Source organism: Pelobates fuscus, chromosome 5 (genome assembly GCF_036172605.1).
Source record: "Pelobates fuscus isolate aPelFus1 chromosome 5, aPelFus1.pri, whole genome shotgun sequence".
Classification (NCBI taxonomy): domain Eukaryota; kingdom Metazoa; phylum Chordata; class Amphibia; order Anura; family Pelobatidae; genus Pelobates; species Pelobates fuscus.
In genome coordinates, this window is record NC_086321.1 from 64,738,715 (window position 1) to 64,765,670 (window position 26,956).

At 38.1% G+C, this 26,956-nt stretch overlaps 1 protein-coding gene across 11 annotated transcripts in view; it reads left to right on the forward strand.

The window, feature by feature from the left end:
* The window catches only part of NEDD4L (NEDD4 like E3 ubiquitin protein ligase), a 347,833-nt gene that overhangs the window by 262,269 nt on the left and 58,608 nt on the right, over positions 1-26,956 (forward strand). For all 11 annotated transcript variants that reach the window (XM_063453944.1, XM_063453945.1, XM_063453946.1 and 8 more), the window contains 4 exons: positions 18,133-18,183; positions 21,849-21,910; positions 22,121-22,223; positions 24,814-24,980. In XM_063453944.1, coding sequence (XP_063310014.1) covers positions 18,133-18,183; positions 21,849-21,910; positions 22,121-22,223; positions 24,814-24,980 — 383 coding nt within the window. The remainder of the gene's footprint in view (positions 1-18,132; positions 18,184-21,848; positions 21,911-22,120; positions 22,224-24,813; positions 24,981-26,956) is intronic.

Genomic DNA, 26,956 nt, shown 5'->3' on the forward strand with positions numbered 1-26,956 from the left:
TCTGCAGTTCTTTTATATTTGTGCTCTTTTTGTACACAGCCTTCAATGCTTAAATGCTCCTATTGTGCTTTTACAAATAAAGAGTTTGCCATTTAGTGAAAAACATTTCACATTGTTGCTGTCATTCTCCCTCCCACCCCCCGCCAGCTCTACATTTCCTGTAAACAGGATTTAGAATTTGCGACTAACCAGTTGTTTAACTCCCATCTTGCTCAGCCAGTCTCACCCTGTAATTAATCAGAGCAAAATGACTCAGAATATGCATGTTAAACAGCATTGTTTGTGTCCTCGTTTACTGAATATACTCTGGTTTATATTTATAGAATTGCAGAATGTGTTGTCACTGGACAAGTAAATGATAGTATGAGGAAAATTATTTATTATTAATTTTCATGAACCCGGCTTGTGTAGACTTTTTAAAACACAATGATGGGCGTTGGAGATTATCTGCCAATATGTGCCTATATCAATGATCAATGCTCCTGCGGGCAATCACCTTATGATATGTGTATTCACATGGTTTTTTTTTATACACCTGCTATTCTCACAAATGAATGAGCATTTGCATGGACAGCAGTGATAGGTTGAGTGTCAGCCCATACTGAGAAATGCTTCGGAAAATTACAGAACATTTAAGACAATCTGTTGCAAGGGCTCAATATTCCAAATCTCCCAGGCCATTCTAGCAGCTAGTAATCTTTAAACATTTTACTCAATAATGGCAGCAAGTCGTTTTGGAGAAGGTACACTATTAGGAGTGGCAAGATATGTAGGAAGCAAATACCAAACAGAAACTAAAAGAACAAGTGTGTAAGACCCTTCATTGCTGGTATCTGACCCCCCAAAAAATGTTTCAACAGATTAGTGGCCTGATCAAGATATCCTTGAACATGAGATTACTTTTCTTTGACTCTTTGGTCAGGTTAACTCCATCATTGAAACAAATAGCTGCACGACTCTCTATGGCACTGGCAAATCCATAATGGCAAAACTCTGGACTTTTCTCCTTTTAATTGACTGAAAATTGAGAACAGACTTGTTGCTAAAGTTGCCTTCACATCTAGACAAGCCCTGTCCTAACAGTATGTTGCCAGTGTACATTTCTAGTATGTGCGGTGGTCTAATTTTGAGAATTACGTTTGATTGACTTGTGGAACTACTCACTGAGTTTTTGCCTCTATCACCCTAAAGCTGCTGTCTTCTTCGTGAATGAAATTCCATAAAACTGAAAATAAATATGAATATATAATGTAAAACAAAACATTTTTATTTTTTTTCAGGGAAGCCATCTTTAAAGACACTACTTCCTAAGATTATTTTTTTATGTTATGCTCCCTTATCCCTTGTATAAAATTACTATATGTTTATGAGATCAAAAAAATCTTTCAATCCACACCTTTTTAACTCCTTGTCAATCATTGTTTATAAGCACTAACCTTTGCATATGACAGTCAAAATAGAAAGAAGGGGAGAAACAGAAATAATTTTTGTTTCCTGTCCTCCAACGTAAAAGGACACTAGAGTTACCAAAACAACTTTTGCCTAATTAAGCAGTTTTGGTGCTTAGATTATGCTCCTTCAGCCTCACTTCTCAAATCTGTAATTTATAAGTTAAATCACGTTGTTTATGCAGCCCTAGTCACACCTCCCTGCATGTGATGCACATAGCCTTCCTAAACACTTCCTGTAAAGAGTCATCTAATGTTTACACTTACATTTTAGAATTTCTTATATCCTGCTTTGTTAATAGCTTGCTAGACCCTGCAGAAGCCTCCTGTGTGTACAGTAATTAAAGTTCAAAGTTCAGAGCAGGAGATAAAAACTTTTAAAGTAAGTTACATCTGATTGAAAATTAAACCGTTTTGTTTTCATGTAGGCTGAGTTGGTCACAGCCACAGGAGGTGTGGCTAGGGCAGCATAAACAGAAACAAAAGTGATTTGACTCGTAAATCGCAGTGAATTGAGTAGTAAGACTGCAGGGGCATGATCGATCCACAAAAAATGCTTCATTAGGCTAAAGCTGTTTTGCTAGCTATAGTGTTCCTTTAAAGGGACACTCCACTGCCCAAATGTAAAATAAATAAAAATCACTGTTTAGTAGATATATACCCCAAATGACAGGATGCATGTTTTTAATTATATTTTTTACATTGGGGTTATATCTAAAAAAAAAGCTTGAAAAACCTTCGAAACCTACCCTGCCCAGGCTTTCTGTGGCTGTCAAATAATAGGCATCCCAATGGAGCTTAATGAGAGGTCTTAGCAAGGCAGGTGCTCTTGAACAATTGGGCCTTTTGAGTTGAACTCTACTGAGCTTTCCAAACCAGGAAGTAACAGGACCTGTTGTCTGCTTGAGAGCTAGGTGGGTGTTACAAGGCTAATTTATAAAAGTGTCAATTTCTATTAAAATCTTCACTTTTTGCAAAATATAAGAAATGGGACACACTCTTTGCACAAAAAGTTTTCAAGTAAGCGAAAGAGCTTTAGGGTTCTGGAGTGTCACTTTAATATATACCCTGCGGGACAGGGGGCTGACATGGGCTGGGGGCACAAATAGGGTAATCAGAAATGCATTGTGTTTAAAACATTTGCTGTAGTATCTACCTGGGTAAATTTATCCTCTAGATGGATATCGTTTTATATGTATACCCATGTTTAGACAGAAACATTTAAAAATGTAAATGTATACCTGTTAGGTTATCAAAAATCCTTTCATGGTAATTTTCCTTTAACTTTCTTTAGCACAAAGAGTTAGGAATTCCAGAATTCTATATTTGCTGGGGAGTTTACCGCAGATAAATCCTTTTGTGAATATATACTGATGTTTGTTTTTTCTTTTATTAGCAAATGATATGTTTATAATAGACTATCAGTAATCAATGTTAGAAACGGCACACTATGTCCCTTTATAACTGAAGAATAAGGAAAAAAGATAGAAATCACCATGGCAACCATCTCCCAAAATAATATGTAGGTGATTGTGCAGCTAAAGAACGCCTTGAAACTAAATACATTGGTACAATAAACACCTAGAAATTGTTAAGAATAAAATAAAAATGTTTTTGAGTGTCTAGCAGAGAAAGACAGACCGTTTTATACGTGATACTTGCAGTAGATGTGAATACAATCATAACACCATTTTCTGTATGTATACATTCTATTCTTCCAAAGCATGGGCACTTCAGAATGTTGGTGGCGAATGCTGCTTTGGAGTTAGTGATTAAGCAGCAAATTGTCCCTAAATGTCTGATTTGTGTCCTTCAGCGGCATACATTGTACCCTTTGATAAAATTTAAGGGTCCATCTTCCTCTTTTTTTTTTTTTACCTGCCCCTTGTGCGTTCACCCTGTAGAGCATGGTCAAAATTGGTGGTTGTTGTTGAGCATTTAACGCTGTTTCTTCACAGTACTTTTAAAATATAATGAAACGTCCATCTGTGTTCATTATAATAAACTTAAACACTTTTTTTGTACATTGCTTAGCTTGTTTACTGTAAAGTTCTCAGTAGGCTGAGAAACCCCAACCCTTATCTGAAACTTTCCTTCAGGACAGTCATTGTAACATCATGTAGCACATCAAGTCAACCATGGATTTGCATTAATGTTGAGTGGTTAATGCCACTAAAACTGCCTTATACTCACTTTAGGGGGGGTAATTGCATTGTACAATAAATATTCTAAGATATGCTGTGCATAAAGTGGCTCTGTCAACCTAAAAATTAAGCGTTTAATAAAGATAAATGTTTTCACTTAAATTCCATCCTGGTCAAACTATATCATAAGACAATGTAAGGACTACTATCTTGCTTATTTTTCCTAAGCTTGACAAGCTATCAAGCTTTCTTAATCCTTCAGCCGTCACTAGTCACAGCTGAGGAGTAAAAGACTGTGTTTATGGAGGAGCCCGCAGACTTGCTCTTGTACATACGTGCGAGTACAGTGCTGACGTTGCCCCCTAGCAGCTGAAGCTACGTGAGCTGAAAAGGACCCTGCAGAAGAAGATGGCACTGGCCACAAAAGGCAGATTCAGGTAAAGTTCTTAAGTAAACACTACCATTCGCTACACCCTCTGCCCACACACTGGAGCAGTCAAAATAGTGGGTCGTCGCAAAATATGCAAAGACCTCAGAAGGTGACAGAGCCACTTTTAATTCCTCTGCTGTTATATATACTTCTTAGTTTTGAAAAACAATTGATTATATATATATATATATATATATATATATATATATATATATATATATATATATATATATATATATATATATACAGGACTATTGTCCTGTTGAATTTGACCCTGAAGAAGATCCCGAGCGGGGACCGAAACGTTGGTCACAATTTTTAATTGATTATAATAAAACTTGAAGTTTTTAAGTCCGGAGAGCAGCCTGTCTCATTGCATCATCTACTTGGAGCCTTGGTCTTGCGCCCGGCGTTGGTATACTATAAATATGAGTGCTGGGGATCTATACTAATTTTTGTGTATATATATATATATATATATACAACCAAGTCACCAATCCTCTGGTCCTATATCTAATTCCCTTCCTTGTAAAATTGAAGAGTTGCCCACACTCAGGACAACACTTTACTTCAAGAGAGTTAAAATGCAAAGGCATTGTTTTTTCATGCTGGTCCCTACTTAGTCTTATATAAGCTGCCAACTTGTGTTGCATAATAAAGTTTTTCATACCTTCCATTTTTGTTTTTATTATTGCACTCTGGCTATGGATGGATTCCAATGACCATTTTTTGCTCTAGTACATATATTTACAATCCTTATGTAGACATTTTTAGATCATTTCACTGTTGCATTAGGCTTACTTGGCATTCATTTAATGGACTTATCTCTGATAATTACTGGCATTTACGGACACACTTTCAATGAACTGTGGCTTGTCATACTTTGTTTATTGCATTTCTGGGAAGCGAGCCTCGGACTCACCTTTACCAGGATGTTAACATTTGTCATGTGCTGATGCCGATGTCTTTAAGCTTTGCTGCTTGTATTTTTCCTGGAATTATTATTCTAAGTACATAGCATGGCTTTCCAGGATTTCGTCATCTTCATGCTGCTGGTTGGGAAAGGAGCAACAGATACATGTGCCAGACACGGCACGGAAATCTACTGGGAGTTCACTGACATAATAACCAGTCTATCATTACTTAACATAGCAGTTGCACCGTGATTTATTACATACTAAGAATGTATCCCTTTAATTTGCATTGGGGCGGCTTTTTGAATAAATTAATTGTATTAGTTTTGTAAGAAACTGCCAGTTGAAATTCTGGAACAGACAGACATTGGTTTACACACTGTCCTGGAAACATGGTGATAAAAAAGAGAGTTTGCCGTTATGGTGGATTGGAACCGAAGCCTTTTACACTTCGCATGCAGAATGCGCAGCAGGGATTGGCGAGACTTGTACATCAGGTGAATGTCAAAAGTGCTAACTTAATATGTCAACTGTATGTCCATATAACTTTGTTTTTATAATAATTTGTATCCACTTAATGGACCCAGTTCCACGAATGGACCCAGTTTGTGGAATTTCAGGAGATGCAGGACTACTATCTAACTATAAAGCACATTATTACTCTGAAGTGTTACGTTTTTCTCTATGGAGTACATTGTATGTAGAATCTTGTTATTGTATCTACATTGGTTCAGTTGGCAGTTTGGTATAAATACGGTAACTCTTTCCCAGGTTAAAGTTTTGCGAGACCATGTCTATAGTTGTTTTTCCATTCCATTGCCATCGTGTTTATTTTTTTTAGTAACATTTCAAGGGAAACATCCGAAAAAAGCATGTACAGCACAGTGCAGTTGATATGGCAATATAGATTCAAAACTCTATATATGCTAATGTAAAATGATTTTAGCTTAATTACAATCTTTAAAAAGACCACCAAGTATATACTGAGTTGGCTAGTTGAAGGAGGAGGAGAGTAAGAGATCCCAGAGCTGTGAGGGACAGTGGTCCGTGAGACCTTCAGGCCCACTTTTCGAAGACTGCTTGGAGTTAAGGTAAGGTCTACGGGACATTTCTTCATATTTAATTGGGACTTATAATCTGTCTGTAGCAGCCTCCCTTAGAGGGGGGGGGGGGGGAGATAAGAGTGAAGCAGAGGACATGTCCAGGAGATATGGAAGATGTATCTAATGTCTTCTTGCACATAAAACAAGTTGCAAGAGTGCATTTATGTATGCGTGCTAGCCATTGAGGGACTAGGTGCAATCTCATCAAAAGCTTTCTACTGGTTCCCACTTTGTTAAGCACTTGGAGGTGCCATGTATTTGTGTGATCACATGTTTCTATGTGGCAAGACAGAATTTTCATGTTTAGGTCTGCTTCCTATCATACCACAGCTATGAGCTTGATCTAGAGAAGTTGAGGATCCATAGGGAGAAGTCTTCAGCCATTGTCTCACTTCAGAAAAGTAGAAGTTTCAATTGAGGAATACAGTCTAATTGGTTGGGTCCTCCAGGAAGGGAAGGAACATAGTGGGGTGGATAACTGGAAGGAAATGAATTAACTCTTATTAGTATTGGACTGGAATATGATCCATAAAATGCTATTAACAGATAACATAGTCAAAGTTACTTGCCTATTTAAATACATATGCGTGTACAGGAGGCCTCAATGGAAGCTCTAACAGGGGTGTGACTGTAGTTGGACTTAGCCATATAGTATAAAAGGGAGAGACAACTCAGGTCTAAAGTGTAGGAGAGATGGTATGAAATGTATGTAACCTAGCATATATACCACACGTGAGCAAAAGTAGGTCTTTATTACATGCAAATATTTGGACATGATTGTGATATTATTAGTGCACATATGGATCAATCAAGTTTAACCCCTTAAGGACACATGACATGTGTGACATGTCATGATTCCCTTTTATTCCAGAAGTTTGGTCCTTAAGGGGTTAAAAGCCCATGTATGATCAGAGATGGGTATTACAGACTATCTGACAATGCGTTGAGTGTACTGATGTAAAAGGTTTACTCTGTGTACAGTGATCAGTTGGCTCTAATAAGCTCCAATTGAGTTGGGGTGTTATAGTTTACCATTAGAGCTACATGGAGATAGGGAATGGAACAAGCTGACTCAGTATTCATACATTTCAGCCTTAGTGAGAAGTCCTGTATAAGGGGGAGACACAAAGTGTCTCCAGAGGTGTTTCATGATGAGGAGACAAAAACAGCTGTGTTTGACCCAGACAGTTTAAGGTGGATGTTGGACTAGTCTTCCTCCATGGTAGATAATCAATTGATTAACTTCTTGTGTGCCTAATAAATACCCATACTAAAAAAAAATAAACAAAGACATCAGATTTCAGTGGATTGAAGGTGTAGACCTAGAAGTGACAGAGTATAATATACCTGTGGCCATTCATCTCAGTGGTGAAAACATGATCCCTATGTATGAGTCACTTTTTCAGTGAGTTCTTAATTTTGAAAAACAATCCATCATCACTTAAAACAAACCGAACCCGCAGGTTTATACAACTTTGCTGTTCATTGTTTACATGAACTTGCAATGAGCACAGAGTGGACACTGCTGAGGTCAAAACTGGGAAAAGGGATCCAGCCATTGAATTAGTATGAGTGTATAAGCTTCCATAAGTGAAGATGATACAAATTATGAAAATCCTTTATTCTGTGGTGTGAAGAAATGATGCAGTATTACATAGTGCTACTTTTGAAATGATGTTTACTTATCCTTCTATTTGACAAAGATGTATCTGTGAGATGTGAAAATTATAATTAAATGTAGAAATCTGCATATAGTGACAGGAAAACAAACTCTTTTTCCTGGCACTGTAGTGCCCTCAGGGTGCCCCCACCCTCAGGGTCCCACTCCCGCCGGGCTGAAGGGGGAGGAAGGGGGTTAAACACTCACCTTTCTCCAGCGCCGGGCTCCCTCCTCCTTCGGTCGTCATCAGCTTAATGTGCATGCGCGGCAAGAGCCGCACGTGCATTCATTTAGTCCATAGGAAAGCATTCTCAATGCTTTCCTATTGACGCTGGCGTCTTCTCACTGTGAAAATCACAGGGAGAAGCCCCTCTAGCGGCTGTCAATAAGACAGCCACTAGAGGCTGGATTAACTCATTTGTAAACATAGCAGTTTCTCTGAAACTGCTGTTTACAGGAGGCAGGGTTAACCCTAGATGGACCTGGCACCCAGACCACTTCATTAAGCTGAAGTGGTCTGGGTGCCTATAGTGGTCCTTTAATCCTGCAAATGGCTGTCTATCTTTTGTTTCTATCAATTTTAAAGCTCTGACTTTGCCTTCCCTGGAGAATGATATTATGTAATTTCTAAACAATTAATGTAAATTTAATATAAAATGGAGCATCTCATGAAAAAAAGTTACCACTAGTTATTAGTGATTTCCAATGTTCTATTCAATGATGTATAATATAATACAAAGTAAGCTCATTGAGCAGGGCCCTCCACTCCCTCTGTTCCTGTATGTCCAGTTGTCTGGTTACAATAACATGTCTGTTAGTCAACCCATTGTACAGCGCTACGGAATCTGATGGTGCTATATAAATAATAAAATAATAATAATGTCAGTTCTCCTTTAAATCTCAGAAAAGTTGGGGTCATAGTTGGACTGCCCTCTAGTGGTGGTAATATTATTCTCATTTGTAATGTTATGTGTAAATTTCTACATTAGTGAATACTATAAATCTTATCTATCAATCTCTGTGTTCTTGCATCATTTAAGAAAGATCAAGAAATAAAGATATGCAGATACCTAATCTTCTCTTTAGGCCTTTCTGTCAATCAAATATCTCTCAATATAATAAGTGGTGGCTACTGGAATTTACATATAGGGGATTAGACAAAATGTAAATGTGCACATACTGTTTAATTGCCCAAACAATGAAGGGAACACTAGCTGTGCATAATAAGTAGGCTGACCCATGTTTTTGCCTTCCAATAAGACTGTGTCACTTGGCACTTTATCTGAAAGGCATGTGGCCAGGAATAACTTTGACTTGGTCTGACATCAGTGACCAGCTGCATATCCTATACCCTATCGTAAGGAAATAAACAGGTCATTTCACGCCCCACGTGAAGGCATAGCGGATTCTCTGATTAACCCTGAAATTGCTGCTTTTGACACATTTTGTTTAAATCAAAAGTTTTCCTACAAAATACAATATTGAGCAAACTATTAAAGGTTAATGTCAATTGATCTAGTGTACTTCAATTTGATATTGTTTTTTGTTTACCTTCCTCATTTCTTGTTTCGAACGGTTTTATTCATAGGTCGTAAAGTGTACATTCTAAATCTAAAAGATCAAATATGACGTGTCGGAATCATCGAAATAGGATTTACCTAATAACTTATTATGGATAGTCACTCTTTTGAGTACTTTTAAGTCTAAGAATATTGTTGAAGCTGTGATTATTGTGCTTCTTCCAACTGTGAGTCGGCTGGTAGTCTTACTTTTGCCCCAAACACCAGTTACAGGATTTCTCCTTCACCTTGCTCAGGTAAATGTAATGTTATACTAGCTAGATCGGTCTACGTTGACGGATCACTTCACTGATCATATTAGACCTATTTAGATCACGCTGTGTCTGTATCGGCTGCTGCATTAGGCTTCAGACTCCTTTCTGTGATTGTCTAATATGTGGTTAGTCTGCCACATCTCTCAGTAGAATTCTGTATAGATCATTTAAATTATTTTATTACACATTGTTTTATTGGGTTTGGTATATGTGTCCATTGTACGTGGAGTAAAGGGTTAGCTATTCTAATTTCTCTGAAACTTTGTAATAAAGTCTCATTTTAGGCATTATTTGCTCAGTTACCTTCAGTGAGAGGTGAATTACTTTTCACTCCAGTTACTTAATTATTTTTTATTTTTTAGCACAGAAGTTAATGTTGGAGAAAATGGTTATAATGTAACTCAAATATGTTTAGACTATAGGTATGGCTAGAAATGTGTCTTTTTTTTAATTATTATTATTATTATTATTCCAATGATCTGCAGAGAAAGCTGGTATGGCTACTATACTTTGTTTTTGTGATTTAAATAAAAATAATATATATATATTTATTTTTAATTTTAGTTACACTAGCAAAGATACATTTAAAGATGACCTCTACTAATTCCCGCACCTTGTATTGATGGCTTCCCTTGTTTTATTTACTTTAAAGTGGCAGAATACTAAAATTAAAACCCCTTGAGTTGAAACCAGTATTTGTATCTTCGATATATTTAATATTAACCTGCCATTATTTTAAAGCCAGCTATACCATGTTTGATTATTTTTTTCCCCCATTGGGTATAATGGGCATACTACATCATTGTGCTGTTCTAACAATGCATTTCATTTTCCGTGGACAGAATGCTGTGAATTAATCGGCACAAATCAACAGTTCCCAGGTTATGATTGATTGCTGCTCCTACACCCTTGGCCGTCTTTCATCCTTTCCCCAATTACTCTTACTGAGCATGAATTTAAAGGGTTTAGAAACTAAAGTTCCAAGATGTTACAAGCCCTTCTATCTCCTCCATTGGTTGTTGCTTTCAATTGTAACAATGCTTGATTAGCTGACAGTAATATTAATCTCTTGTCTGGTCTAGACTTGTTAATAATATTCGTAGGTAATTGAGTCTTTTTTTTACCATTTTTATTGCACTTGAATTTATAAATCACTTCCAGGCATTCAGAGAGTTCATTTAGCCTGGGAAATGTGATAAATGTAGTTCTTTATGTGTGCTTTAATATCATCCTTTTGCATTGTGTATGGAAGTCGGCTAGTTGGTTTGGTAGATTTGGTATTCTATAAATTACCGTAGCACATCACAGTGTTTTATAATGTATAATTTGACGGTTTAAAATACTTATTCTTTCCATGTTCTTTGTAAAGGAAAATGGTGTTGTGTAAGTTCTAGGCTGAAGCTGACTGTGATTATTGCAGATTAATTTCCCAGCAACATCGTTCGTAAGCTGATTGCATTTGTTTAGCTTGCCTGTTAAATTATGAAATGGGTATCCTGGTGTGCGACAGAATATTAAAATGGACTGCTGACTCATATTACGTCTTTCAGGTTTATGGGTGGCTGTTCTGTAACACCTGGGGCTGTCTTTCTTACATATTAGCAATTTGGCGCATACATTATGTGTTTTGATGGCGTGTGAGAGAGGGTCTATGTTCCAGGTTATTAGGATGGGCATACTGAAAAGATTATAGAACTCTGTGATTTATTTATTTTTTCTCTCACGGAGACCAGTATAGCTGCTGGGGTCAATAGCACTTAATTAATCAGTTCTTCGTGCTTTGGCATTGCTAGGAGGATACTTTGAGGGCTGATGCCCCCAATGTGGGACTCTCCAACCCTTCATCTCTACAGGTATTGGTGGGGAAAAGAGGATACTAGTTTTTTTTAATTTTTATTATTTTATAATTTATATAGCGCCAGCATATTCTGTAGCGCTGTACAATGGGTGGACTAACAGACACGTAATTGTAACCAGACAAATGGATGCACAGAAACAGGCCCTGCTTAATGAGCTTACATACAAAGGGTATAAGTAGGGAGTAAGGAAATAGGTTGCTAGAAAAGTAATCACTGAGAACTTAGTAGGTTATTTTTGACAGTTTCAGGAGAGGAGTCATGGGGGCAGGGGAGGGGAGGGAATGAAAACCTGCTAACAGTTTAAATGATATGTGTTCCTGAAGAAGTGTGATTTCAAAGATTTTTTTGAAGGAGTGGAGACTGGGTGAAATTCTTACGGAGAAGGGAAGGGAGTTCCACAGAAATGGTGCCGCCCTGGAGAAGTCTTGTAGGCGAGGATCAGATGTGGGAGTATGGAAAGAGGATAGGCGTAGGTCCTCGGCAGAGGGCAGGGGCCTTGACGGGATATATTTGTGTATTAGGGAGCATAGGTAGCTTGGAGCAGCATAGGGACTTGTAAGCAAGCACCAGAATCTTAAATTGAGTTCTATATCTAACTGGAAGCCAATGTAGGGACTAACAGAGGTGGGAGTTGGGAGGTGCGGGCGGACAGGAAAATGAGCCTCGCCGCCGCATTCGTTATAGGTTACAGCGGTGCAATCTGGGAACACACAAGACCATTGAAAAGGGGATTGCAGTAGTTAAGACGAGAAAGAACAGCGGCATGGACCAGCACCTTAGCTGTGTCTGGTGTTAAATAAGGGCGGATTCGAGCTATGTTATTGAGATGGAAGCGGCAGGATTTGGCGATCGACTGGACGTGAGGGGTGAAGAGGTCGGAGTCGAACAGAACATCTAGGCAGCGAGCCTGGTGATGGTGGCGCCGTTGACTTGTAGGGAGACAGACATGAGTAGCAACACTTGAGGGATGAAAAACCAAAAGTTCTGTTTTGGACAGGTTGACTTTAAGGAAGTGAGCAGCCATCCAGTTGGAAATCGCGGAGAGGCAGTCAGAGACCCGAGTCAAGATGGGCGGAGAGAGATCAGGAGAAGACAGGTAGATGTGTGTGTCATATGCATATAAATGATAATGGAAGCCAAAGGAGCTGATGAGTTTACCAAGGGAGGCAGTATAGATAGAGGGGACCAAGGACAGTACCTTGAGGAACACCAACAGGGAGGGGTTGGGGAGAAGAGGCAGAGCCAGAGAAAGAAACACTGGAAAAGGTAGGAGGAGCACCAGGAGAGAGCAGTATCTTGTAGACTGAGATTACAAAGAATAAGAAAAAGCTGTGGATGATCAACAGTGTCAAAGGCAGCAGAAAGATCAAGGAGAATTAGGATCGACTGATGTCCGCGAGATTCAGCAGCGATTAAATCGTTGGATACTTTAGTCACGGCCGTTTCAACAGAGTGATGAGCGCGGAATCCAGAGTGAAGCGGGTCAAGCAGAGAGTTGGATTCGAGGAAGTCTGTCAATCTCTCATACACAACTCTCTCAAGGATTTTGGTGGCAGTAGTTTTTTACTCAAAGCAACCTCCTGATATAAAAAGAAAGATCACTAGTATAGTGTTCCGCAAGGTAACTGTCTGGAATAGTTGCTGGGGAACAGAAGTTTGATGCAATTCTCATGTAAGCAGTTAGACTGCAGGTGCATAATCTATACACCAAAACTGCTTCATTAAGCTAAAGTTGTTTTGGTGACTATAGTGTCCCTTTAATGTTTCGGGATACAGAAAGGACAAAGGTTAAAGGAGCAAAATCATGCTTTATAACACATCCTACACAGTACAAATTTGAATTTAAATGGCATATTTAACATTTTAAGGCCCCTATATTCCTGCCAATGTGATGTCTTGTGACCTTTCTCTTATTTTCTCATAGCACATATGGTCTGTGGTATCCGTGCCTGACTAATACATGTAATCCGTCAGCAAAGTGAATCCAGCTGGTTCCAAAAGGAATCTGCTGTTCATTACTATGTCCCCATGGCTCGGAATTAACAGTAACTTAGAAACATAGGTTGTGATGGCAGATAAGACTCAATTGGCTTATCTAGCCTGCCAGTAATGAAATCTCTGACTGATTTGACTTCTTCCTCGGGATAGCCGGGTGTTCATCCCATACATTCCCGGATTCCTGTACTTTACTTTAACCTGCTCAGCATGCGCAGTCCGCTTCCCTTTTTTGTCAAATGTTATTTCCTCACATTACAAAGTAAATTTATTCAGCTCCTGTACAAACATATACTATGTTGGAAACATTATAAATGTTGAACAAGCAACTCTTTGCTCTCAATGCGAAAGTAATACATAAACACGTTCTGAAATAAAATGTGTGATCTGTTGGTTATAGAATACACAGCGCACTGTTGCAGAAAGCGAACTTTACAACACGAAGAGCATCTGTGTGTTATTCAACTTTTAAAGTGTGTGCTGTTGTGTTTTTTTTTGTTTTTTTATTTGTTGGAGATTTGCTCCAATATATTGTCATCAACCTTGGCAGGCGTCGTAACGTTGGCTAATTAAATCTGCTTGCTGTTGTAATTGGTGGCTAACCATTTCCTCTGCATATATTGTAGACTACCTTTACAACAATGCTCAGCCAACATTTTACCAATGGTAAGCCATCACTATGCCAAGTGTCCACACTTTGACTATATAGAGGTATGTGTAAAGACAGTACATTTATGGGATGTGTTGTCTGATTCTTTTATTTTGCTATGTTTACGAAGATGCATATAATAAATAGCCCCGCAGGATCTGGTGCTCATCACTTTTTATTGTGCGACCTCTTATCACAGCACTAAGGCACTAATTGGAAAACATCAGTCATACAACCTGTCACAAAAATGATGTTTACATTAATAGCAATCTTAATGCTCTATTAGACTTCTTTTAAAAACTTTGATTATGAAGAATTGACCAGGGAATGTTATATTTTAGGCCAAACTAAAGATATTTTCCTGTTCTGCTTTTAAATTTAAATTGCTATTCTGGACTTAACGTTGATATTCCTTTGACAATTCTCAACAATTTCTGGTTTAGTAAATAAATTATTTGTGTGATGTGTTTGTACTTATTTGTGAAGCGTGAAATAAAGGAGAGATGAACACAAAATTTGTATAACTAACAATAATATTAAAGAACTAAATTATCAAAGATAGGTCTATCGGAAAGAACAGTCAGGGCTGCAGTCTGATGTTACTATACAGAGATTATTTGCTAATGACATGCTCGTTACAGAAGTCCTTACTCTGACAGGTCAGTGAGTGGCAAAGATGCAGCTTTACGGCTCTATTTAAGCAGGATCTGTGACACGGCATACCATAGAAATCCCAGGTACCCAAATAATAATCTGATCCGATCACGCTTTTATTTTAGTTACAGATGAAAACACTTGCCTTCCAAAGTGCGTTGTGTAACGGCTGCTTACAGCTGTTACCAAAACAAATCTCCCTTGCTCTTATTAGACCGTGCAGTGTATATTATACAGGGGGTGGGCTCGGTATTGAAACCTATTCTTAATCACTCTTCATTCCTTTAGTAATAAGCATTGTGCCGATCCTAAATTCACCTTTCATTCTCATTGTCTTTTTCGATCTTCTTTGCAGGATTCTTCTCAAGATTTTAACTTTTGTTTTTATATTGGAATAAAGCATTGTATATTACAACTTTGGTAGATGTGTGTGTGTATGACGCTTACAAATTCTGAAATATGATGCATGTCTGTGCTCATTTGCATACAGATGGGAACTCTGGGATAACTGTGCAAACATGTTTTCTCAAGTTTCTATGCCCAAGAGACTTTACGTCAATCTTGGATATTCAGATGATTCACAACAGTAATTTTTGTATATGTACTGTGTGGGTTCTATAGTGTTTGGTCTCACCACAATCGTATTATATACTATACACTACTATATATAAAATATATAATTCTTTTAGACTCCTTGCATTAATTACATATTTTTTTTTTTTCACTAGAACTCTGTTGTCTCCTTCCCTTCTACATATCTCCTAGTGTTATTCTGCTAAATACTAGTGAGTTGTTGGTAGTCCGGTAAGGTTTAAACAGAGTCTAGATAGAAGCGATGTGTATAATAAACAATGCTTGTGTTGTGTTACAGCTGCATGAAACCTGCTATTTGTGCTGCTTTAATCGTCGTTTTACAATAATATACATTGTAATAACAGATACATAAAGAATAAAAAAATAGTTGTTGTAACCAAAAACATGCACACAGTCCGGCATCATTAAAATGTGCGACTTTGTAGGATGCTTGCCAAAAAGATAGCCCAATCTCATAGTAACGATCATTATAGTGCATGTCAATATTTTAAAATCCTCCCATTAAAGGGTAACTGAATCATTAATCGTTTTAATAAAGTTTGTCTTTTCTGACTTTCTACTTATGCACTGATTATACACTTGCCCAAAGCTTCTTGGATCTTGCAGAATATAAATGTGACAGTCTTTAAAGTGTAAACTGTATATGTCCGTTACGTTCCTCATCTAAATATTATCAGCCACACTCTATTTGTATAGTAAAGCTAATATTTTACGGGAGGCCTTCTAAGTACAAGAATAGATTTCTGCTTTTGCTAGCAGCTTGGTGCACTCTACACACTTTCAGCCATATCCCCAGTCTCTCCTTGGACTGTTTTGCCAAGGGTGAGGGTCAGATTCATTTTAATCTTGGTTGCCAGTGAGCCAAAGATTTTCAAACCGTAATATGGTGATTTAGCTTATTGGTACTACAAACGGACCAGTGATCATAAAATAACCTTGTTTTCTGCACAAAACATTTCTACTATTTATTTAGCAAACCTCTGAAGTGTAACTTACATACAAATAGCACATCACTGGAACAAAAATCCCTGAGTTCCTCCTCCTTAAAGGACCACTAAATACACACAGACCACTTTATCTTAATTAAGTGGTTTGGGTGCAGTGGTCTTGTGAGTTTAACCCTGCAATGTAAAACATTTCAGTTTTGTAGAAACGTCAGTGTTTCTTTGCAAAGTTAAACATACCTCTAGTGGCGGTCATACTGCGAGCAACTAGAGGCGTTTTCACTATGAAAACCGTGTAAGACTCCTAGAGCAATGTTTGATTAGCGCAGAGCTATAATTTGCTGTGCATGCGCAGTAGCCCCAGTTCTCCCCTATCCCTGATTTTCTCAACCTACAAAGCAGAGCAGACGAAGCAAGGGAGAAAGGGGTGACACACACATCTTCTTAAGTAACGGTTCACTATAGCTCTAGAAATACATATTTATATTCGTAACACTATAATGTTCATTTAAGGCCTCAATATTGGTCCATTTCCATGTTATCACTAACAGCAGGTAGATGTTTGCAGCTATAGAATGTTTTGTGATTTTCACAGTGAGAAGACACTGGACGTCCATAGGAAAGCATTGAGAAATGCTTTCCTATGGACTGACTGAATGCACGCGCGGCTCTTGTCGCGCATGCGCATTCAGCGGATGACGTCGGAAGAGGGAGGAGAGTCCCTAGCACCGAGGGAGCCCGGCGCTGGAGAAAGGTAAGAATTTAACCCTTTCCTCCCCCTTCAGCCCTGCGGGAGTGGGACCCTGAGGGTGGTGGGAACCCAAAGACCCTATGAAGCCAGGAAAACGAGTTTGTTTTCCTGGCACTATAGTGGTCCTTTAATGAAGCCGTTTTGGTCACAAAAGTGTCCTTTTAAAAAAGAACAAGGGTTTCTCGTTTCAAACCATGACTTGTCTTGTCACTTTGAGAGTGACACAGTAGAGCTATATAGTTTATGTATGCCAAGCTATTCTGGAGCAGAATGCAAAAAGTATACCAATCAGCTGGAACATGTCATTTGTATGTAGCTTTGTCGCAGAAACAACAATGTGCAAAATTTGAAGCAATCACTTTATGGACCAATTAAATTTTTTTATGTTTGTTCCAAATCCACCTTTTATTTTTAGAATAGGTTCAGTTTTGCCTGGCAAAGTTTGACTTGTTACCATGAGTAGCTAAACAAGTCAGAGAGATACCATATTCATGTACTGGCAGATGTTTATTTCTAGAATTAATTGCAATAGGATGTAATGTGCTTTACCACAAGTCTACGTTCCAGTTTTCATTATTTCATTATTATTCATTATTTCTAACTTAGAACATTTGTATTGGTAGATCCCCAGATGTTTTAAAACTACAGCTTCCATGATGCTTTGCTACTCTAAATGCATTCCAAAGACATGCATAGCATCATGGGAGTTGTACTTCTACAACATGTGGGCTCTACCTTTTAGGAACCCCTGGACTTGCTGATCTGTGAGAGTCTATTTATTATGCCATGCATTTATCTATCAAGACAAGCAGCTGGAATTCTGGGGTTTATTAATGAAACCCCAAATAGTTTTGCATTGAAATCAGAATTGCAAAATTGAGGCTAAAATAGCCCACTGCTTATTTGGAGAATGTTTTCAAGTCTATTTGCCAAAATGTGGCAATTTTTTTGTTTTTGATTCACTACAATTCTGTGTTCCGTTAATAAGTCACTAACTTTTGGTTTTCAATTAAGTATTCATAATTGAATAGGAGGTTCATATTGTAGGAATTGTGTTCTATTGAAGTAACGAAACACATTTTACCATTACGTTGCAGCAGAACGATTGTAACCTTTGAACATCTTTGTAATTTTTGTCTGCTTTTGTTTACAGACCAGAGATGACTTCTTGGGTCAAGTTGACGTACCTCTGAATCACCTACCAGTAGGTTGCCCAATTGTTTTTTTTTCTCCTTTTGTACATTGTTTGGTTTGCAGGAAGAATCAGCAGGACCATGCTTAAAAACTGAGCATTGTTTACTGAGCATTTGGAATTTAACTCATTCACTGCTAAAATTACAAGATTTACACCAAGGGCAGGCAATGCGGCTGTCACTGCCGTGCAATTCCAATCACAAATGATGACTATGTAGAACAATTGGTTTACTAAAAATGACTACATGGAATAATATGACCAGCCATTCTCTTGGGAAAAAAAATAAAAAGACGCATCATGCTTGGCAGCTATACGTTCCCTACAAACCATAATTATTTTACATAAGAACAAAGCTTTAAAGCTGAATTTCATCTAATTAAATTGTTCATGGTTGCACTCTGTTTTTAAATACGTTTGATGTGGCAGCTGTTGTTTGTACAGTAGAGAGCCCCCACAGCCAGTTTTCCAAGTCAAAATATCCCTACAATTTGCTTTGTGCATCTTTTATGCTCACTGCTTTAGAAAAGTGGACTTTGCAACAGTCACTTTGTCTATAAAAACATTATTTTTATTATTGCTATTTTCCGTGTAGAATTAATTTGAGTTATGAAATATGTTACTGGCTATTGCTCTCAATGTCAAAGCAGTGCAATGTGTTGTTTGCCCTTCAGCATGCAGATACATTTATTTGATGGCAGCTCTCAAGAAACGAGCATCTGTCTGCACTCACAGAGAATTCTGAATGAAATCTGCTGCCAGTTGTGCAGTATGTACAGGCATAATTTTATTATAATCAATTCACACTAAACAAAATCCTTCAGCTAAAGTGACTTCACTGTTTTTTTTTTTGTTTTTGTTTTCTTAGCTTGAAAGTATTGGCCTGAGAATATGCATAAAATAAATATATATTGCGACTGAATTCCACATTACCGCATGTCTTGGCACATTAACAAGGGCCCTTAAATCCCTGATCATATTAAAATGTGTAAAACAAACATGAGTGAGGATGAACACCGCTTTCTAAAGATATGTGATGTATCTCTGCATCTTCTGGGAGACTTTTCTGTGTTGGGCAACTTGACATGCGCATAGTCGTCCTTTGTGGATATGTCCTAACCATAAACTTGGACCCCCCCCAGAAAGACACGGACACCAATTTTAAAGTGGATAAAATTGTCACGGCTTTAATAAATTATAAATATAATTAAATATATAAATAACAAATTGGGTTATTGCCAAACATTCCCAATTTTCACATGGACACATAATTCACCCCAACTGCATGAATAACATAACCAAACACGGCCACAACAGGCCTTATACACCAAGTGATTTAACATTGTAGGGGCATACCAAGACACCCCTACACCCACCAATTTAACATTGTAGGGGCATACCGAGACACCCCTACACCCACCAATTTAACATTGTAGGGGCATACCGAGACACCCCTACACCCACCAATTTAACATTGTAGGGGCATACAGAGACACCCCTACACCCACCAGGTTGAGAACCACCTACTGGCTCCATCCTACCAATTAACAAATTCAACCATGTGAATATTGTTACCAAACATCACAGCTACCAAAAACGACCTACCCCCCAATATCTTATCCAGCCCCCGCCACCGTGACCCAACGGGATAAACGAAGAACACCATAACCCAAAATTTAAGGGAGGGAGAGTGGGACAACAATAGGTAAGTATGGCTAATTAAAATGGCCCGTAATCTAAAATGTCCATTATTAATAACTGTATTCCAGCTGAAGCCACACCCCGATGTATATATATCTCTTATAGACCAGAGAAGGGTTAAGCATCCTTTGGCACTCCAGATGTTGTGGACTACATTCCTTATTGCTGGCAGGGGGAGGGGAGGGGAGGAGAGGAGAGGTTTGTTTTTTTTTCTTTTAGATGACGAAGAAAAGGGTTAAACGTCAAGATTACAGTTAAAAGAGCAAATATAAATTACAGCATAGAAATATATGCAACAAGTAAACTTTGCAATAATAAGAACTTCACATGGAAGAGTAGCTAAAACAATGCAAATATACAAGTTATCAATGTATTATTTTTAATGTATTGTTTAGGTAACAATCACTTGGGGCCCTGTTTATCACTGTACAGGGGATGGTTGGCATTTTCTGCCCGAGGGAGAGTAACAAGTTCAAACTAATGGCATTGTTTGTGCACAAAATTCACAGATCTCTTTGTGGCCGGTCCTGCTCACACCTTGCAAACTGTAAATGGGGGCAAATTTACAGATGGAGGCATTAGAAGTCACTTGGTGTGACCGCATACATCCCTACATCCTGCTGTAGTTTGAGCTGCAAAGCAGGAGGGGCATTCCCTGAAGGGGAACTCAAACTTCATGTGCCTCAATCAACAATGTCTCATCTGCCCCTGCAGACACCCGCAAACAGATGGCTAGCCTGCTTGGTCAGAATACTACAGTCTTCTAAGAAACACCCCAGTGGGCCAGGCCAGCACTGAGGCGCACTGAGATTTGGGGAAATTACTTTTTTTTTTCATCAAATTTGAGACACCAGAAAACAAATCTGAGAAAGTCAGACAGGAGCCCAAATATCAGGACTTTCCCCCTGACGTCTTGGACTGTTGGTGGTATTGAGACAAGGGGCTCTTTGTACCGTTTGTTATTAAGAAGCATAGGAGAACCCTCTGATTAATTCCTTCAATGCTGAGCATATTTTACTCCTGTACTTATTCTAATTTCCCTTCGATTTAAACATTTATTTCAGTGATTTTTTTTTTATTTGATTTTTTTTCCCGAAGTGTGCCCTTTTCTCCCAGAATATAGAGTTAGTTCACTTAAAACATGCACATTTTGGATTATGCATATACACTTACCATATAAATGATCAGATATTCAATGTGGAACTGTCACTTTTACAAAAATAAATAGTCCAGTGGAATGCAAATACACATATATTGCAGTGACTCAACCAGTTCTAGCTGACAAAATCAAATAATAGAACGAACAAAACATACAAATACTGCTTATGACTTGCAAAATCCGTTTCAGTTATGGTGAGACCAGCATATTCTGAGAAATGTATATGTAGATAATATGTGTAATGTTAAACTCACAGGACGCAGAATGCATGTTCCTTTGACAAAAAAAATAACTACTAAAATATATATATATATATATATGTATGTTTATTTGTTTTTGCTTGTGCTTCAAGTTTTATATAGAATGCAAAATGCAACTTTAGAGAGCAAACCTAGCTAATCAGAGTGTCCAATGCAAACCACCCTCTATAAGCAGCCCATGTCAAGGTATCTGGGACTGTTTCACCTTCAATGACCTTTAGCCCATTTTACAGGGCTATTCACAAAAAGTGTGGCTTTCAAATTTTAGGCAAACATAACCAAACTGAAAATATTGCGGGCTTGGAGACTTTTTCCAGTTCAGCAACTTGTTGTAAAATGTTAAATTCACTTTGAGTTCAGTTAAAATTCCCACTAGTTCACACAACATTATATAACCCTGGAAGTATATAGATTTTTTTTTTCCTTAAAACGTGTTGTGCGTTTATTTAAAGTGTTTAAACCCTATTGAACAGCTTTCTTGCATTTCTTACATTTTGTACATAGTTTTATCCTGTAAAAGAGACCAACTGTTAAAAATTAACTTTCCTTGTTAACAGACAGAGGATCCCAACATGGAGAGGCCGTACACGTTCAAAGATTTTTTACTCCGACCTAGAAGGTGTGTATTAGCAAACAGGAAGCCACGTGAAATGTTTTTGTATACGGGCAAATTGTATTTAACTCCTTGTGTGCTCGGCAGAAATTTGGCATTGGATGGTGTTTAAACAGATTAACGTTTTGTTGTGTGCGTAACCTGGAATATGATTGAATGCTATTTCTATTTCAACAATGAAATGTGTCCACTAAAGCTCTGCACTTTGATTTGCAGCCACAAATCTCGAGTTAAGGGTTTCTTGAGGCTGAAAATGGCCTACTTGCCGAAAAACGATGGACAGGAGGAAGAAACCAGAGAACAAAGAGAGGAGGCAGAGGTAAGTCTGTTATTTTTTGAGTATATTGAGGTCAAAGGTATTGATTTACCTTCAGCTCTCCAGCTTATGTTCCACTGTAGCTCCCACACCTTGACAGTCTCCGGTGTTTTCAGTATTTCATTATCTAAATGAACCCATCTAACTGCAGTTTTTGAAGCTATTTTGCGTATCTGTGTATTGTATGAGAAGACCGTTATTCTAAATCTATCTACTGTTTTTCTTGACTGAGCATTCTGTTAAAAAGGACATTCTATGCAGTAAAATAATTTTGTATTTTTTTTTAAAAAAAAAATTGTGGTGTTTTAATTTTTTTAATTTTATTTTTTTAGCCAAGTTATCTCTAGCAGGCCTCTCAATTGTTTGGCTTTCAGCAGGAAAGACCTTTTAAAAAAAAAAAAAAAAAAAACATGTTTAGGGTCTTGTTCGACTTTCCCATCAATCAGACAGCCGATAGAGGCGTAGTGCCTCTATCGGCTGTCTGATTGATGGGAAAGTGGAACAAGACCCTAATTTTTTTTTTTTTTTTTTTTTTTTAAAAAGGGTCTGCAAACTTCCGATAAGTGGAAGAATTCATGTTCAGCATCACCAAATATTTTGAATACTTCTAACAAAGAAGCATTTGAGTCAATCTTCTCCCTGAGAAGCATTTGATGGGCGTGGTCGCTGTGCATGTGCCGTAGGCCCGCAGTGCTTCTCTTAGAGAAGCTTTAGGATGATCTTAGCTGACGAGGAGAGGCTGACAAGGTGACAGCAAAATGACAATGGAAATAAGGAGAAGCTAACTAGTTTTTGTTTCTTTAATTCGCTATTTTTATAATTGTTTCCTAAGGGTTGGTGCTGTTAAGTGTATTTCTTTTTTTACGTTTAAACATATACTTCCCAACATTAAACGGCACAGATTAAGGAACAGTGCACACTGCAAAATAAACACACAAATACATTTTGCAATCCTACTTAAGCAAGTAAACATGGGTATTCATTTGCATTATATGGCCATATTGTGTTAAGCCCACCACTACATCACAGTACCTCAATAACGGTGGGTCATGCATTAATTTAAACATGGGAGACAAACATGGTACCTGCAATACTTGCTGCTTAAATTGCTTCCAGAGACTCTCCTCAACTCATGCTTTCCTGTGGTCACCTCCATAAAAGAGGCACCTATTGTGGATGGGTGGGGTGCTCGACTCAAAAACAATATGGTCTGGTTTCCAAATATACACAGGAAAAAAAGTAATTGGGGCTCCAGAACTGCTGAGAAATACATGCCCCGTGTGTGCCGCCAGTTTCATTTTTTCTGTGACATTGCAAGGTGGGATAAGAGTGGGTAGAGCAGTATAGTGGTCTCTGCCAGCCATCTAAACACCCAACAGCAACTTTGTGTCGAGCCTCTCTGGTCAGAAATCCTATGCAATGGTCTTTTATGTGGGCATATCATTTCCATTATTTATGTAATATAGAGAGACTGTGTGTGTGTGTATACATTTTTACATACAGTTAGTGATCAGTTCCTAATTGGAAATTAAATGTCAATATTTTTTCGAACATAATATGTAAATAAAGAAAGTTTGTATTTGGAAGACAGAGCGGGCAGGCTGATCACTAACTGTATGTATACTGATGGCCATGGACCAGCACCGGGCATGAAAGTGACCGTACAGGCTGTGCAGAGCTCTTTCTGGTTTGTGTGTGTCTGTCTCTCTTCCGCTTCACACATGCACAACTCTCTCCACTGTAAGTGGAACAAGTTAAAGTATAGTTGTATTTTTTTTATTTTTTTTTCATGGGTAGGTGGGGTAAAAGCAGGGTGATCTTAAAGTGAAGGACAGGCAAACCTCTTATCTTTTTTTTTTTTCCATGTTAATGAAACAGACCAATTAAATGGGGTAATTGCTGTATTTTTCCAAAATAGTGATGATATGTGTTAAGTTTTGCAATGGTAAACACTTTTAAATGAGCCATTGCTTGTAGATTTAAGTCCAAGAGGGTGTAGCTCCGTTAATGTTTGAGTGCAAACATAGATAAGTGAACAGGAAAACACTTTGCAGGGTTGGTTAAAAGTGAAGATGTCACTAGTCAAAGGAAGGACAGAAACAAATGTGCTCTTTTGTACAAACTAGTGATAAATAAAGGTTAGTTGTTTTAAGAGGCAGGTACCCTGCATCTAAAATGCCAACACCGTATTATGCAGACCATTCATGTACCAGATCCGGGTGGCACATAACTGTGGTCTTCTAGTTGGTCAATGAATGATTAATTCTGACAGCTCAGCTAGTGTCTGTTACAACTCCCAGCACGTCCAGCTCACATTTCAATTGCTATGAGTTGAAAATGTCATCATGCTCAGCCTGCAGTTTCTCTTGGATTAACTCTGAAATGTACGGTTTGTTTTAAAAAAAAAAACATCTGAAGGAATTACCTGCAGTAGATTTTGAGATTCAACTTTTTTTTTGGATTGATTGTTGGCGATCTAGTTGTTGATATTTGGTTACCTTTCGGTTAAGTTTGGCTAGAGATCAAAGGATCTAGCTGTTGGGATTTTAATAGTTTGTGCAATAGACACTATTCTTTTTTTTTCTTTGTACAGCAAGCATGGGATGCACCAGACTCGAATGATTCTACCTCTCCACATCAGCAAGAGTTGCCAGCCCCCCCAATGCCACCAGGATGGGAAGAGAAAGTTGACAACTTGGGACGGACATATTATGTCAACCACAACAACAGGACCACTCAGTGGCACCGACCAAGTCTCATGTAAGTTTCATTACAAGAATTCTATCCCTTTGCTTATTGCCAAGTAATATATATGCCTGCAGTTTATTCGCATACTGGCCTAGTGGCATTCTGTATAGAAAGTTAATGGCTCAACGTTTCCAGGGCGCGTTTTTCATAGCAGGACTGTTAGATAAAATCAATACAGTGCTCACTGGTGAATGTGTCCATTATTTCTGCAATTACCCATTCTATAAAAATGCACCTGATATTCTGTAATATATAGAATATATACATTGTATAAATGCAGTAAAGAATTTATTTGGTCTCCCCGTAGAGTTTAAATGTGGAGTTTAAATTAAATGCATCTATTAGAATACATACATATATGCGTATGTATAAATCTTAGTGTGTTTATTTATTTTTTTCTTGTTTCAATTAAATTGTTTATTGGTTTTTAATATCCTGGTGCTTTTATTGTCAGTTTTTTTATTTTTTTTATTTATTTTTTTATTACAATCATCAATTTACATTCCGATGCCCCAGTATTTACATACGTCCCAGAATTTACACATCTTCCAAATGCTCAAGGTGCATAAAGCATACAAAGTGATCTTTACTGTACATGGTGAATTAAGTTTATTAGCATGCTGTTGCTAGTTGTAGTTGTTGTAGTGTAACACTGAGCCGTATCTCCCGTCAGTTAGGACATTGTATATTGGTCTGGGGCATTGATGATGCGCATACGCCTTCTTGCTTATGTTAGTCCATCTGTCCGCACCTGTTTTATCTTGTATGTATAAAACTTTTTAAACTTTTTTTTTTTTTTTTTTTAAACAAAGGGGGGGGGGGGGAGGCGAGAATTGCTGGGTGGTGGGTGGGAGTGGGGGGGGGGGGGAGGGGAAACATAGGTTCCCAGTATTTTCCATTTAAGTTTTCTCGTCTGTATTACTTCTTTCCCGTTCTGTATGCCTCATTTCGTGGGGTGTCTGTAAGCGTCCCGTATTCTCCATGCGTCTATCCAAAATTGTTGTGGCGCCCTATATACTCGGACAGTGCATTCATAGAGTCTGATGTTATCTAGGTGTGAGATAATCGTGTCTAATAGTGTAGGATCTTTTTGTAGCCACGCCTTAGCTATAGCTGTTATTACTGCCATGGATTTGTGGAAAAGGAGGTATTGTTGGGATTTTAAGAGGTCCCGTGGTATATGTTGTAAAAGGAATATCTCAGGATTGAATGGTATATCCATATTCCCTATTTGCTGTATAAGGGACTTTGTGGCCCTCCACAATTTTGTGATGACAGGGCATGTCCACCAGATATCCATGACATCACCCGTGTTCCCATTTTTGTATGAAAGTCAAGTCTCGTATCGTATCTTTTTTTTATGAGTAAATAACTGCTGTATATTTTGGAGAGAATGCCGGACGTTTTTTTTTGTTTTAGTACATAGTTGTCCCAATGCTCATGTTCCCCTTTATGTTTGTAGCGTGTGTTGACCCACTATGTCTCTTGATCCACGAGATTATCTGTCTATGTGCAAACTCCGCTGTGGACAACTTTCGAATATTTAGTTGTGGGATCAAGATTTCAAAAGAGCGTAGTAGCATTGTTGGGAGCAACTCTCTATCAAGATTGAGGAATTTTGTGTATTTATCCCACTCTTTCAGGGTTAAGGACGTTACGGGGAGAATATTATTGAAGTTCTTCCTATGGGTTTTGTTTATTCCTGCTAATGTCGTAATTTCATATCCCTCTGTGTGCGACGCCTCCAGGTGTACCCATGCCGGAGGCGTGGTGTGAGAGTGAAATGCTGCCACTAGTGTGCTTACAATTGGCGCTTTATAGTACAAATCTAGGTTTGGGAGTCCCATACCCCCCTGTTTTTTGTGATAAATAAAGTGTGTTTGCAGCAACCCTAGGACGTTTTTTAGCCCAGACGAACGAGTTAATTGTCTTCTGTGCGTCTTTAATGTATGCTGTAGGTAGTAGTATGGGTAAAGTGCGAAATAAAT